A 16,270-nucleotide genomic window follows, 5' to 3' on the forward strand; every position below is an offset into this window, starting at 1 on the left:
TCAGGAATGGGGTGTGGAATTCCTGGAACCAAGGGTTCCTCTTCCTTTCAGACCATATAGAGTAACTTCTGGGTGTTGCCATGGCATTTGTAAACTGTCATGGTGCTGGTGGAAGGGTCTTTTAGCATGCTAATGCTTTATATAATTAGTGTATAGTGAGCAGTGAGAACCACCAGAAGTGGCTTTTGTTGCTGTCTTAGATTTGTTGGGTTTGGCCAGCTTCCTTACTGCATCCTGTTTTATCCATGGAGTCTTATCCAACAAGCTTTGCTGAACTCGCAGCTTAGGGCATGTGCCTCTGAATAGAGCTGATGTCAACAAGGTTTTGAATTGTTTGCTATCAGTTTCATATTTTTCCTGACCCCCTAGGATTCATTATAGAAATTTACGATTGATCTTTAGAACTTTATGTGGAACTTCCTCAAAGACTGTGCCATATGAATGTCACCTTGGTTTTGTATTCAGAGTTCTATAATGACTCCTCTATTTTATTTTTCTTTCATCGTTTTGATTGGGATTTGAGGAAACAGTAAGATCCCTGTACGAACGTTATAGTAAGTCTAGATGTACTCTATTATTTTTAATAGCAACATAATATGTTACCAATTGGATGTGTTTAATATTTTAAATATTTTTTTACATTAGATTGGGTTTACCATTTGTATAAATATGTATTTTTTATAATATGTGAAATTTTGATGCAACAAATTTATTTTTCTTTGTTGAGCCTCTTTTTTTTTTTTTTTTGTTTAGGTACCTAGTAATTTTTTTCCTGTAATTTTCTTACATGGTAAACTACTTGAGGAATGAAATTCATGGTTTCTTAGTATAGCTTCATCTGCCCCAAAAGACAAATACTATATATTAAAAGAATGGATTGCTTGTCTTGATTTGCTATTAGGATGCCAATCAGCCCACTAGAGCTCTAAGTGTTACTTGCTCTCTGTCACATGCACTGATTTTCAAGTGCAGGACAGGCTCATTTGCCCCTCAATTGGCCTCCCCAACTGGGAGTCCCTTCTCATCTTCTTGTCACTGTTTTTGGAGAAGGAAAGCATATGCCATTATTTGCAAAAGCTCAGGCTTGTAGGCCACTCATAGAACATTGAACACTGACCCTTTACTTGCAATGCTTGTTACCAAACTTGCGATGGAAATTTCTATTTTCCCTCTGGCATTCAAATCTATGTAATTTCAAGGGTTCTACAGAAATGAAATGTAAAGAAAATACCCTGATCTCCTGTGTTAACCAGCCTTATAGAAGAAGCATATATATGTACATTCCCTAAATCTCCTAGGGTTGTAAACTGTAGAAAGTAATAAATTGCCTTACTTCGTTCTCTTAATTCCCCAAAGGTTTGCCAAGACTCAGAATGCCCCATTTTTAAAGTTTTCAGGGCCTTTGCTATTATTTCATGCATCTCCAAAGGTGTGGTGTCATGTGATGTACCTTTATTTTGATGTATTACTTTCCATAATTGTAGCATATGTTTTTCTGTGCCTATTAAATCAAAATGAAAATATCAGAGAAGATGAAGATTTCCCCTAATGATTTGCTTAGTTCACATATTGTCTGTTGCTTATATTCAACACCAACCATGCCTATTTTTTTTTCCCGGAGTTATTTTACTGTGTTCTGTGGGCTTAGTTGCTGAATGGTTTGTATCAAAGTATGTTAGAAACATCCAAAAGGGAATTGCAGAACCAGAAAATATCTGGAAGAAAACCAATTAGTTGGACTGTTCAGCACATTCACAGATGTGATTAGGAATGGAATACACTTTTGTGAAGCCCCTTTTTAAACTGACATTTAGATCGTCCATCTTTGTGAGGGCAACTTGTGGTTGATGGATAATGGGAAATAAATAACATTTTGCCTTGCAGATTCTAAGGATGTAGTTTTATCCTTAACTACAGAAAGCATTTGTGAGTAGCAAGTGTTAAACCTACCTCATAGAACTATGTTTTAAAAATTTGTTATTATAATTTTTTAGAGACAGGGTCTCCCTGTGTTGTTGCCCAGGCTGGAGTGCAGTGGCACGGTCATAGCTCAAACACCTGGGCTAACCTCAAACACCTGGGCTCAAGCAATCCTTCTGTCTCAGACCAAGGTTTTTAAGAGTTTGTATGGCCCAAATACGTCTTTTCATTTTGGTAGCATTTGTTCCTTCCCCTTGATTTTTCTCCCTTGCACCACTGTAAGAACTATTTATCACAGTACATGATACACATTGAGGAGATGTTCCTCAATGTGTATTATCCTGGAGAATTTTTGTTATTTGTTAGTCATCTTTTGCAGGGATTGCTCCCTTCTTTAATCATGTTTCTTCCTAAATTACTACTTTCTCTCTGGTAACAGAGCCGAGGTCACCCTGCACTGGAGCATGAGGCATGAAGAGACCTTCCTCCTCAGAGGTCTGCTGCAGCCTTCCTCAGTTTGTCGTTTCTTGTTTATATGTTACTTATAATCAATTTATGTAGGCATCTGTAAGTCCTTACTCCTTTTCTCTTTTTCCCAACATCTAATGATACCAGCAGCTGCCAGTTATTACTGTCTATTACTTCCTGCTAGGTGCTTCTTATTAAACCACTTTATCTTCATGGTTATCCATCCCCATTGTATGACCAAATTACGCGGATCATATTTTAATCCGTTACATTGATCCACTATAACTTGCCAATCAATAATGTACTTGCTTTCTAGACACATCTAGAAAGACTAGAGAAATTGGCTTTTATCTATATAGAATAGGCCACTGGTGAATTTCTTTCAGGATAGACCAAAGCTGATCTAGTAACATCGTCTTTACGTACTTAGATTCCTCCCACCAGCCGAGAAAGAACATCAGGGCTGAATGAACATTGGGGGCTGAATGGCATGAACATTGTGCCATGAGAGGTGCAATGTGGGATGGTGCTGTGCTGACAGCTGGTGATCCCTGCCCTACATCTTTGAAGAGGAGCCCAGAGTGGGCCATGGTCAACTTATGTGTTGAAGACCTCCTTCTATGTGTGTATGTGCTTATTACAGATATGCCACGGTGCTAAGTACCGTAGGACTATGGGAAAATTTAGAATACGTGCTGTATCCATGATGAGGAGGCACACAGGCCAGAGTGCCAGCTGTGGAATCCCACAGCCTGGGTTCAAAGCCTGGCTGGGTCATGATCACCCGAATGACCTGAAGGAAGTTCTCAGGCAAATTTGTAAAAGAAAGTTCCCTGCCCGCCAGGAAGGGAAGTGGTAAGGGGCAGCAGCCAGTCAAGCCAGGGCATGCATTTTCTCCTGAAATCTCTCCAGCGAGGCCAGGACCACAACGGAAAAGGAGGGCCTGGCTCTAGGCGGCACAGAGGCACTGAGGAGGCCCTAGGGGAGCCTGGCAGGATCTGGCTAGTCCTGCACTCTGCTTCCAGCAGGGTCTGGCCCTGTAATCCAGGGGACAAGGCCAGCCAAGACATGGCCACTGGGTGCCAGCCAGCACCTGGGCCAGGCACCAGGTGGAAAGGGCTCTGGCAGATCAGCCCCACATGCCCCACAGCCCCACAGCGGGGCCCATCCAGGGCCACACACCTGCCCCCAGGAGCAGGAGGGTACAGCTGGACGGATGGGGAGCCCCGCTTTTTGCCCTTTGACTCCACTTGTAGGTGCCCTCACTGGGGTCCTGTGCACTGCTCCACACCCTGCTCTGTCACCAGCCCCATTGTGATGTCATAACAGCCCAGCTGCCCACCCACAGACTAGTGGGTGATTCAGGAGTACCCTCTCCATTTCTTACTGTGATTTTTGTCCGAGCGCAACTTGTATGCTATGGGAAATTCCCTAAGCAAATTGTGTTCCTTTATCTGCCAGATCTGGCAGCGGTGGCAACCACGATGGTCTCCACTTGTCCATGCGGACTTTTCAGCTGGCCGGCTTCACCCCGCAGCTCCTGCGCATGTGCTTGCCCCACAAGCCCTCCAGGGTTCCCGATTTCTCTTGTGCCCTCCGTGAGGTCTTGGGCCTTATTTTCCATCGAGCTCGAATTTCACCCTGAACTCGAGCGCCCTAATGCAGGACCTGCCTCCTCTTGCCTGGAGGCCCCCCTCAAGGAAGAAACCCGTGCTACGCCACTTCGCACGCGAGGGACCCGTGAAGATCCCTCCTCTAAGCCTTACTTTTCCACTCCGACTGCCTTTGCTACAAGTGCCGCCCCGATCCTGAAGACGGCGGTGAGAGCAGAGGAGCCTGAAGAACCGATGGAGGTGGACGATCAGGTAGAGACCCAGGGGCAGGAGGAGAAAGGGGGCCCCTGTAGCAGTGCGGGAGTAGCACCCACCTCGAGGCCCCTGGAGACTCAGGGAAAGCTTGCTTCCCTCAACTGCAGTCCCAGGACCTTAAGGAGGTATAAGGGAAACCTGACAGAAATGAATCACAGTGTAAATGATTACAGTGTGTTAATATGTTTAACTTAGGTTATTTGCTTCCATCCCAAGGGTCTTGGAGTGCTCAGCGCACACAGCCCTGCAGGAGGCGTCCTTCCCTTTGGAAAGCCTTACCCAGCTCCAGCAGTGCTCCCTGGCCCAGTTCCTGGCTGCTCCCATTGGCCAGACAAGGCGGCCTCTCTGGTACTGGGGAAAGACCACCAGCCCAGCTCGTGGGAGAGGACCCAGTGCAAGGATCCTCCAGCTGTTGTGACAAGGAGCTCTTCTACACCAAGAGCCACCAGCAGCAGTTCCCGACAACCAAAATTGTCAGCGCAACCCCAGCAGCTGCCACTGGTCCCTCCCCAGCAATGGAGGTGGGAGAGAGATCAGGGGCCCCCACCCGCTAAACGTGCCCGCCAATCCCTGAAAAAATTCACGGACAACACCCGCAGGTCAGGCAGAATAACATCATCCAGGAGACTGAAAAAGAGATGTGGCAAGATCAAGCAGTTACGGTAAACTGCAGTGCCAGCCAGCCTGCCCCGATGTCTCCCCATCCCACGCCTGCCCCGATGTCTCCCCACCTGCTCTCCCTGCCCCAGGCCACCTACGTGTCACAGATCCCAGCTCCTCCTCCTGCCTCTGACTTGGCCCATGTGGCTGCTGGGCCCCTCATCCTGCCCTTCCCTTCGCTTTTGACCACACCAAGAATTGAGTAAAAATTGATATCTATGGCTGGGTACAGTGGCTCATGCCTGTAATCCCAGCATGTTGGGAGGCCCAGTCAAGTGAATCACCTGAGGTCAGGAGTTCAAGACCAGCAGAGCAACATGAAGAAACCGGTTGCATCTGTACTAAAAATACAGCCTAGGGAATGAAATAAATGGAAGCTCATATTTATTGCATACTCATTACCAGCTAGTAATTTTCTAAGCCTTTCCCATTTGGTAAAATGTTTAATTACCAGAAAAACTTGGTCTTATCTTCCATATGTGTGCTCTAGGAACACATGGCATTCTTGACCCATTTGATCCAGTCCTCTCTCAAGAGTGAGAGTGAAGACAAGAATTTGGAGCCCAATCATGATTAGTATTGAGAAATGTTTCTCTGCCAGCTCACCTCCTCTGCATTTATTCTTTGGCATCTTTTAGGGAGGTAATGTGTAGGCTAAAGATTTGAGGACTCAAAATTTTGGTCAATTTGTCTCTATCTCAGAGATGTTCCTACTATGGAGATTTAGAAAAATCTGCGACTCTGAGGCTATCCTAAATTCTTTATGTAAAAGCATCATTTTTATATGTTATTGTGAAAGAAAGCTCTTACCTTGATTGCCATCTTTAGCCTCGGGTATAAACAGATAAAGACCTTGTGATCAATCTGACTTCAACTCTGAAAAAGTTGGTACCTTGGTTAGTTTCTTTTCCTTTAGTTAACACTAGAGGGAATTATTGAGAATAACTTTTTCTTTTCTGAGGGTTTTCAGGATTTATTTGTCAGCAGAGGTTATTTAATGGCCATGTCATAGCCTCAGAATCTATAATTCATCTGTCTTGTAAAATTTCTCTTAAAATACTGTTATGATTAATATATGCTGAAAATAAATATACAGATGCTCCTTGACATATGATGGGGTTATGTCCCAGTAAAAAATTGAAAATATCATTAAGTGGAAAGTGTGTTTAATACACGTAACTGAACATCATGGCTTAGCTTAGATTACCTTAAACATGCTCAGAACACATACCTTAGCCTGCTGTTGGGCAAAAGCATCTAACTTGAAGCCTGTTTTATCATAAAGTGTTAAATGTCTCCTATAATTTATTAAATATTATACTGAAAGTGAAAAACAGGTTGTATGAGTATTTGAAATATGATTTCTACTGAACGCACGTTGCTTTTGTGCAATCATAAAGTGGAAAAATTGTAAATTGAACCAACGTAAGTTCGGAACTGTTTATGCTTAAATTATTTTCTCACGGATTCTTGCCTGAGCTTCAGTAAACAAATTTGACATGGAGAGTTTCAAATGTTGTTCAGTGACAAATCTGGATCTCAGACAATTTGGGATTCAGGAGAATATTTTGCTATGACATTGGATCAACTTGATTATGTAGTAATTAACAAGATCTGCCTCAAGTACAAACATTTGAACACGTGAAAATATACACTTACCACTCACTGTTTTTAGTGGCTGGAAAGCAGTGACTGTCTTTCCTCTTGAAGGGGAACTTTGTCATCAGAGACCAAAGAAATGGGCCTGGTGATTAGTCCAAAGTTATTGTTTGGTGATAGCTGGGTAAAATATCCAGGAACAGGAATTCATTTTTTGTACAGGACTCTGTTGGTTTCTGGTATCATACCGTAACATTAAATGCCTGCTTGTTACGCTGCATTGACATCAGCTAAGGCTAAGCTTCTCTCCTGCCATCCATCTTCTTTGCTTGCTGTCATTTAGAGGAACAGTTTCATCCCTTACTGGGTAGACTGAGAAACATGTGGCCTTGGTCCTTTTTGAATGGCATCATTACAGGTATGCAGAAATATTTCTGATTTCAGTAAATATTTAGTTGACTTCTTTCCTGGAGATGCTAGGCCATGAAGGTACAGCAAAGTCAACAAAAGGGTAATGGACAATTATGACACATTCAATAGCAATAGTAATACTATTTGCAACAGTGCTAAACTGGTAACAACCCAACCCAGTAGAATAGGTAAATTTTTATATATTCATACAATGGTATAATTCAGTAACAGAAAAATTTTAAAAATGCAATGGCATGGATAAAGCTGACAAACATAATATTGGGTGAAAGGGCCCACACTCAAAAAATATGCACCATATGATTCCATTTATATATATTTCAAAAAACAAGCAACATTCTGTTAGAACTTGAGATAGTGGTTACCATTGGAGGCTTCTGTCTGGAAGGGGACACTCTGGGGCTTCAGGGGTTCAGTAATAATGCTCTGTTTCTTGGTGCTTATCTGGTGGATGTATTCACTTTGAACATCCATTGGGCTGAATTTTCTTATTTGTTTGTTATGCTTCAACAAGAAGTTTTACATTATAAAGAAGACAGAGAAAGCAAGCAAGCAATCAAGAAAGAAGGGTGCTAATGAGAAGCCTAGAGCAATGTGCCAACTTGCAATAGCATTTTTTGCTGACATATTGAAGTATTTATGTTTTAACAAGTGTCCTTTTTCTTAAATGAAATAGGTATCCACTTCCATTTACGTGTCATATGGTGGACAGTTGCTTTTGTTTTTGGCAAATTTTTAAGAGGGAAATTGAGTTAATCCCAGTAGCATAAAGCAAGAAAGAGAACGAATTCATTAAGGATCCCATCTTATGACATATGTAGGTTAATAGCAAGAAACTACTAATTAAGACTAATAATAATACTAGCCCCATTGTCCTATGTTTACTGGATAATTCTTAGTTTGTATCTTCTTCTATCTAAATTGCCTTTTCTGAATATAATTGCACATGTCTTTATTGTTTATTTGAAAGAGAGAGAAAGAATATTTGCACCGATAAAGAATATCAATATATTCTCTTCTCAAATGATTAAGGAGACCTTATTAATCCACTAGATTTTTTGTTGAAAATATGTGAATGCATTTTATGCCTTCACTCACCTTTATTTTTTTTTTCCAGGTGGACTTTTGAGGATTTGTCTAATGGACTTCCTTTTCTTAGAACATTTCTAGATTTACAGAAAAATTAAGAAGACAGTAAAGAGGGTTCTCACATAGTCTTGTGCACGTTCCTCTATTATTAACATCTTACATTAGTATGGGGCATTTGTTACAATTAATGAACCAATGTTTGTGTATTGTTCCTCACATACACATCTACGGTTCATTCAGATTCCTTCAGTTTTTACCTCGTCTTTTCTTTTTCTGCACCAGGATCCCATTCAGGCACCATGTTACATTTTGCTGTCATATCTCTTTAGGCTTGTCTTAGCTGTCACAGTTTTTTAGACATTTCTTATTTTTTGATGACTGTGACAATTTTGAGGAATCCTGGTTGGATGTTCTAGAGGATACCCAATGTGGGAATTTGTCTGATTATTTTCTTATGATAAAACTAGTGCTATAGTTATTGGAAGGAAGAACAGGTATGACATCATTTTCATCACCTTATATCAAGGATACATGCGCCAACATGACTCATGAGTGTTGACGTTGACCTTGACCAACTGGCAGAAGTAGTATTTGTCAGGTTTCTCTACTGTAAAGTTCCTTTTTTTGTCCTCTCTCCGTACTGTGAATTGATAGCAAACCACAAACTGAATTACGCTCCCCTGTATAAAAATGAACTCACGCTATTATAAGCACAAAATTTTCTTGCTTTTAAGAAGATAGAAATTGTAGGGGCATAAATGGCAAGATCAACAAAGTCTTAAACATCAACTTGATGTTTCTTGTGCCATTTCTCTATGGGGTTATTGATTTTTGAGTCACTGAGGCAGATGATATGAGTAATAGATACTATCTGGCATTTTGAGACTATTTGGGTAATTGCATCTTAATTCCTTTAATCTCATTGAATATGATTTTGAATTATACACAAAACCTGCCTGATGCATAAATCTTTTAAAATAATTGGTGGTACTAATACCTCTATGTCATATTATTACAAGTTATAAACAAATATGAAAATGTGTTATCTTTACAGTAATACTTATAACTTTTATAAATATCAGGTGAGTTACATTTTGAGAAGATTTACCTGAAAAAGACAGGACAATCCTGCTAACATAGAGAAAACTGATCCTGTATGCTGTGGAAGGGAAACTTCTCTGTTACATATTTTTGATGAAATTAGAATACTTGGGAAGAAATTCTGAGTGTCACAAACTGCTGACATGAAAAATAAAAGTGATTTTAGGTTTATACAGAAAAACTGGTTATAAGGTTTCTGAAGTTGAGCCAGAGGATTTTGAGTAAAGCTTTATGAATCATTGCATTAGACAACAAAGTTTATCACTTTTTCATAGTAAGTTCACAGTGATTTTCCATTTTGTGTTTTAGTTTATGACACAGCAGAATTCTTGACAATAAATCTCTTAATTCCTTTAGAGTAAATAGTTCCCATTACATCTAGAAATGCATGAAATATATTTACACAGTAAAACAGTTCTTTTAAAAACAATTATGTTTATTTAAAAAAGGCTAGATAAAATTTAATCAGGCTATTTTAATTGATTCATAACACAATTTTAAAGATTAAAACCAAATATCGAAATACTAAAATAGTGCTGAAGTTTTTGGTAAATAATATGATTAGCTCAAAATGGTCTTTATATTAATAACATTAAAAACATATTCTTTCTGCTGACATTGATTATAGCTAAGTTGGCATTGTGAGAGTGAAACGCAGTTTATTGAAACCTGAGATAGTTGAGTTGCCTGGTCTAGTAATGGAGTTAAGGTCACTTTATTTGACGGTACTAGGTTTACTGTGTAAGTAAAGCTGGCAGAGTTACACTTGCCTTACTTGCAGCTACCACATGTAAATGCCTTCCAGGTGAAAGAGTGTTGGTTAAATGAGCCCTGTCAAATTTTTTATTCTGGCTGCCTCCATCTCCATTGAAGTTGACCAAGCTTGTGGCTGGTGATGCCCCAGGCTTCCTTGTAGCTGAAGAAAACTGAAGAAATGAGGATACTACACTATAAGTAGAAGAGAATACAGTTGCAAAGAGACAGAAACCAAGTATACACACACACGTACACACACGTACACACAGACACAAACACACACATTGTGATTTCAGATGCCATATCAGAGACATTTTGTGTCTGTGTATGTGTGAATACTTGGTTTCTGTCTCTTTGCAACTGTTTTGAAATAAGATCACACATAGCTTATCTACTTGCCTCTTGCATTGCAAAGCAGATTTTAAAGTTAAGTCATTCTTCTGACTGAGGTTCATGAGCATTGATAACATTGAGAAATAAAAGGAAAAAATAATCCAGTATTTTTACAATTTCAAAAGCACAAAATGATGTAGTAGAAAGTATTCTAGATTTAGGAAGTCTGATGTTTATCTCAGATGTTTCACTCCTAGCTGGGTGACATTAGGAAGTCATTCAACTCTTTAGTGTGTCAATTTGTTCATTTAAAGAATAGTTTTGGATTAGATAATAAATCTGCAATAAGTGGGTAGTATTATTATGTGCCTGCCGTACATACAGATGATATACATTGTTATATCGAACTGAGCATAGAAAGTCAACACCAGAACAAAAGTATGCCAAATTGCAGGGTTTATTGCCGGCAATCATGGAGGACTCAAGTCTCTCCAACCCGTGGCCCTGTAAAAGAGAGTGACAAGACCTTTTATACTCGTAAAATCACCTTGGGGGTGAGGGGAGAGGATGGGGTGAGGGGCTTCAGACATTCCAAGGGCCAGTGGATTCAAATCACCTTCTGGGCTGAGAGGAGGGTGAGGGGGTTGCAGACATTTCGAGGGCCAGGGGACTATTTGACATTCTGATTGTTATTTAAGGGGTTCACAGATGCTGAGATTAACATTCGTTTACACATCGTTTGGGTAGGGGTGGGATCCATAGATTTTTATTTACTTGGCGCCAGGATGGAATTATCTGGGGGTGCTTACTCTGGTAAACAAAGGCCAGCAATTCTGGCAGTTACAGATAAGGGAAGGTATGCAGCTTTACCTCAGTTTGCATCCTGCAAATAATTTGGCAGTTTACAGAAGCCAAGGTTAGCAGTCATTGTGAGGAGAATGGAAACAGTTTTGTTCTTTGTAAAAATGGCATTGTACAGGTTCTAACTCTAGGCCCGCTATATCACACATTGTGATGTTTAGTCCTCATAAGAGTTCTATGAGATGGTCTTCTGCAAATGAGTAAACTGAGGCTGAGCAGGCTGAAGTAGCTTACTCAGGATCACCTGATTTGAATGGGGCTAAATTCAGGAACATAAATGAAATGTTATTTTACTCAAACTCAAAGTTAGCAAGTTAGTTTTTAAAATTTTGTAATTAATGAAAGCATGTGCTGTGAATTGAATTATGTTCTCCCAAATATATGCTGAAGTCCTAACCTCCAGGACCTATGTGAATGTGACCTTATTTAGAAATACAATTTTGGCAGATATGATCAAGTTAATATGTAGTCACACTGAATCAGGGTGGGTCCTAAATCCAGTGATTGGTGTTCTTTTAAGAAGGCAATCAGAAGAGTCAGAGATGCCCCTGTGAAGACAGAGGCAGAGTTTGAAATTTTGCGTCTGCAGGCCAAGAAACCCCAAAGTTTGTCAGTAGCAAACAAACCGGGAGGAAACAGACTTTCTCCCTCTGAGCCTCCAGAAGGAACCAACCTTGCAGGCACCTTGATTTTGGACTTCCAGTCTCCAGAACAACAAGAGATTACATTTCTGTTTTGTTTTGTTTTTTAATGTTTTAAGTCATGCTGTTGGTGATACTTTGTTGCAGTAGCCCCAGGACCCTAATACAAAAGGCTTATTTTATTTTTATTTTTGTATCTTTTTTTTTGAGACGGAGTCTTGCCTTTTTGCCCAGGCTGAGTACAGTGGTGCGGTCTCTGCTCATGGCAACCTCTGCCTCCCAGGTTCAAGTGATTCTCCTGCCTCAGCCTCCCAAGAGCTAGGATTACAGGTGTGTGCCATCACGCCCAGCTAATTTTTTTGTAGTTTTAGTAGAGACAGAGTTTCACCATGTTGCCTAGGCTAGTCTTGAACTCCTCACCTCAAGTGATTCTTAATTTGTTATTTTGGACGAATTTTGAAAGGGCCACGTCATTAGTGGAATGACTGTTGTGAGATTGCTGTTTTCCCTTTCTTCAAATGCATTGTTACTTTGCTGCTGGAATTTGGGAAGAATTCCTTCTTGTGTGTTGGTAAGCATTCTTACAGAGTGTGATGATGAAGAGAAAGCAATTTATTCTTAAGGTTGTAGAATAAAAGAGAATAAACTGTCATTCTGTTCAAAGTGCAGTGTGTACATTTTAACAGGTAATATTTTTATTCTATTATCTCAAAGGCTCTCATTAAAAGTGTCATTCTTTCACAAAATTGGTGAGTTAATTTGGATTTTGTTTGTTTGGTTTTGATAATACAGTAAGGAGACAATGCATTTTTCTCCTGTCCTGAACTATCAGGAAAGATAAATGGTCTCCCTTTAGATGACTTGTCAGCATTAAAGAAGTAAAATAGTGGCTTTTCACTCTGTTAGGGGGTGGTATAGTCACTGCAGAAAATTGATATTTTTCATGTACTCTCAGAAAATATTGTTTGCAGCTGAAGTTACAAAAAAACCCAGTCCATTTAAAACAAGGCAGCAACATAACCAGAAATGGCACTTGAAAACATGACCAAATTTGACACATTGCGCCATTAACGACATAGTCAGCCACATTGAAGTTCATTTTGATTATAAGGCATCAGTGAAATCTGATCATTTTGACTTGTTACTCTATTTGTTCCCCACAGCAACAGTACATCTAAATCACCTGTAATTTTAAAAAAGATATATATATATGTATATATATATATATATTAAATTCCTGGGCCTTCCTCTGAGATTCTGGTTCAAAAGTGTTGAGTGAGGCCTGAGTATATGTAATTTTGAAAACTCTATATGGGATTCTAATGTGCAGCCAAGGTTGGGAACCAGGGCTATAACAGAAGTGATGATTGTTAATAAAAAAGGCATCTCCTTTGACTATGAATATAGCAAAAGTTCAGCATGCCACAGTACTCTTCTGGTTTTGTAGCAGAATTTTCATAACTGCTTAATTCTAATTACCCTTCAAAGTTGATTTTTAACCCAAACTAGCCAACTCTTCAACAGACCATAATAATACACATCATTTATGTTAAATGATTAATTCATACATTTGAACATCTGGAGAACCACAGCAAAGAATTGTGACAAGCCTACTATTAATTAAAATAGTGATTAGGCAACTAGGTTCTTTCAATTTATTATGACGATTTTACGTTATTTCTCACTCTTGAAGATAGATCAATATCAAAATGAAAAGTAATTTATATGTAACTAATAATTGAGTTGTAGCTCACAGGATGACACAATGCCGTGTTGGCAGAAATTATGTAATTAAAAAAAAAATTTTTTTTTCATATTTTTGAGTCATTGTTTTCCCCCCAACTCTCAATATATGTATATTTTTTGGCCACTGTGAAAGGAGTGGTTGCTAGATCCTAGGTTAATAGGGTTTAATGTTAAAAAGATCCTAGGGGCATTGAAACTACCTTTGGAATTTGGTCCAAGATATTTGCTGACATCTTTCAAAACCACTTGATTGCTTTTCTCTCAGTATAATGTGAAATATAACAGATTTCAATGAAACCCTAAATAGAGTATAAAGGGAATGTAAGGACTTCTGAGAGCTGGATACTGTGGCACTTGAAGACACAAAAAACTTAAGGAATAACTTTATTTTCAGCTGCTTGTAATTAGAGTCATGAGACATATGCGCAGAATGACTTGTCAGAGTTACCTGAAATGGCAGAATGCAATAATTAGTTCAGAACGTCACACAGCACAATAGCTGGGCTCCAATTATTAGACCACACAGTGACTGATATATACGTATAACATGCACACACACATACACTGCTCTATAATGACCTGCTACTTTGCATAGGCCAGCTCTGGAAATCTGAAGGAACAGTTATCTCACCTCATGAAATGTCAGTTATGTAAGTGCAATTCTTTTATTGTTCCAAGGAAACTGACTTTCCTTTTGGGAATCATAAAAGCTGCCTCTGGTGCAGCTGGATGGATTTTATGAACGTTTCACTGAATATTGCATCATTTTCTCTACTATGCTCTTAATTCTAAAATCGTAGGCTCTTCACGTAAAATGTGCTCTCATTATAATAACAAACAGTTGAAAGGACACCCTTTGCCTGAAGCTTTTTGCAGGTCTGAATTTGAAGCTGGATGATGAATTGAAGAAAATACTTCAAAGGACAGACACAGCATATAGAGACACAAAACACAGGCACAGTTACACACATACGTTCAGGAATGCATATCCTGATGTTATGCAGTGCTTACTGCTCAAGATGACAAAATGTTTTATTATCGTTCTTGCCACTGACCAGCTGTGTCTATTCTGAATCTGATATTCCCTCTGTTGTTCTCTTTATTGGATTCTGCCAAGTTATCAAATGTACCACAGCAGATCTGCTAAAAGTAAAAATGAGAAACTCTCTCTGATGGTATCAACATAGAAGCAATTTATTTTCTTTAGCTGTAATAAGGGAAGACATAACTTTCTCTTGTTACCAAAGGCTGCGTTGTTGAAAACTTATGGGTGATTCTATCATCGTTCTTGATATGATGAGACAGTGTTAGGATCTGGCCAGACGTGCAGACGCTGTAGCCACATTGCCTTGGATTGAGTCGTAACTCCGCCCCTCACTGCTGAGCAATCCTGGACAAGCATATAACTCTTTGTGCTTCAGACTCCTGGCCTATAAAATGAAGCTAATCATAGTACCTGCCTCAGAGAATTGATGGGAAGACACGATAGGCCAAGAACTGCTAAGCACTTAGTGTGGTATCTGGCACAATCAGAGAAGGTTAACCATTGCGATTCTGTGATTCCTTAAAATACACTTTTCATGTCAATTTAAACAACATTTTTGCCTTTAATTTTCTTCTCCATGATTTCAGCTGGTGAAAATAAAATTTGAGGCCACTAACTCATTCCATATATTATGAAAAATCAGCATAAAGGTAAAAGTATTAATTTCTGACTGTTTGAGCTCAAAGAGAAAATGATATTTATGCCACTATGCATGTGGGAAGGGCTCTGTACTGAGTAACAAAATACATTAACCAAAGAGAGCTTAGGATGAATAAGGGCATTTTTTTCATATGAAACTCATTTTTCAAATATTCATCAATTTATTGAATCAACAAGTTCAGCAAAAAAGAGAAATAAAGATAATATAAATTAGCAGGTAGCTATTAGAGTCAGTTATGAACTGGGCAAATGACTAATTTCTGATGATCTGCTGAGGTTTACAGTTTTGAGTTTTGAGGAAAATAGTCATCTTCATCTAAATAACTTTGAATATAATATCATTGGCTTTATGATCTATTAAATAAAAATGTACATTGTAGACAACATGAAAATGCAAAAAAATTATTAAAAATACAATTTCCTTTATAATTTTGAGGTATTTTGTTTTAAAATTTAATATCCACTCACATTTTGTACCCCACTTTATAAAATAATGTCATATCCTAGTTTTACTTTTATTCAAGCATTGCACTAGAGAAATTTGCCAAGTATTCTGTTAAGCATGATTTTTAACAGCTGATTAGTATTCTAGTATATGTCTCAATCATAATTATTTTTGTTATTTCTCTTTTGTGGAAGTTTAGATTTTTAAATTTTTTGCGATTGTAAATACAGTGGCAGTGAGCATTCTTTTATGAAAGTCTCTTATCTCATGTATTATTGTTGCCTTAAGGTAGATTTCTAGACATGAAATCGCTGCAGCAAAAGGAAAGTGTTAGCATATTGTTAACACTCTTGAGACAGATGAATAACTTGTTTCCTGCAGTTTGTTTGAGTTTACACACCTCTAATTGTATGGAGATGCACTTCTTACTGAAATGTTATCTCGTGTTGACAACAGGTATTATAATTTTTTAGAATATTTTAAATTTGATAGAAATATGTATAGGTTTACTGATTCCAGTTGCGTTCTTGGATCACTAGGGAGGTTTACTTTCAAATGCTTTTAATGACTTTTCTTTCTTCTTTTTATAATTTTTTGCTTCTGTCTACCAATTTTTCCTTTGGGGCACTCATCATTTTGATTACTTATA

The 16,270-nt window shown here is 38.8% G+C and overlaps 1 protein-coding gene across 1 annotated transcript; it reads left to right on the top strand.

Moving 5' to 3' along the window:
* Positions 1–3,590: 3,590 nt before the first annotated feature.
* Positions 3,591–6,243, top strand: LOC144576378 (uncharacterized). The gene is made up of 2 exons (XM_078346900.1): positions 3,591–4,253; positions 4,473–6,243. Exons 1-2 carry the CDS (start codon positions 3,873–3,875, stop codon positions 4,920–4,922), a joined length of 831 nt encoding a protein of 276 aa, XP_078203026.1. The 5' UTR covers positions 3,591–3,872; the 3' UTR covers positions 4,923–6,243.
* The last annotated feature ends 10,027 nt before the right edge of the window (positions 6,244–16,270 follow it).

Source organism: Callithrix jacchus, chromosome 13 (assembly GCF_049354715.1).
Source record: "Callithrix jacchus isolate 240 chromosome 13, calJac240_pri, whole genome shotgun sequence".
Lineage (NCBI taxonomy): Eukaryota > Metazoa > Chordata > Mammalia > Primates > Cebidae > Callithrix > Callithrix jacchus.

What these genes read in the sequence shown, in the direction of transcription:
- LOC144576378 (XM_078346900.1), top strand. Translation starts at nt 3,873, where the DNA reads ATGGTCTCCACTTGTCCATGCGGACTTTTCAGCTGGCCGGCTTCACCC. An exon ending in CGATGGAGGTGGACGATCAG is followed by an intron (nt 4,254 to 4,472) that starts GTAGAGACCCAG and finishes TTCCATCCCAAG; the next exon opens with GGTCTTGGAGTGCTCAGCGC.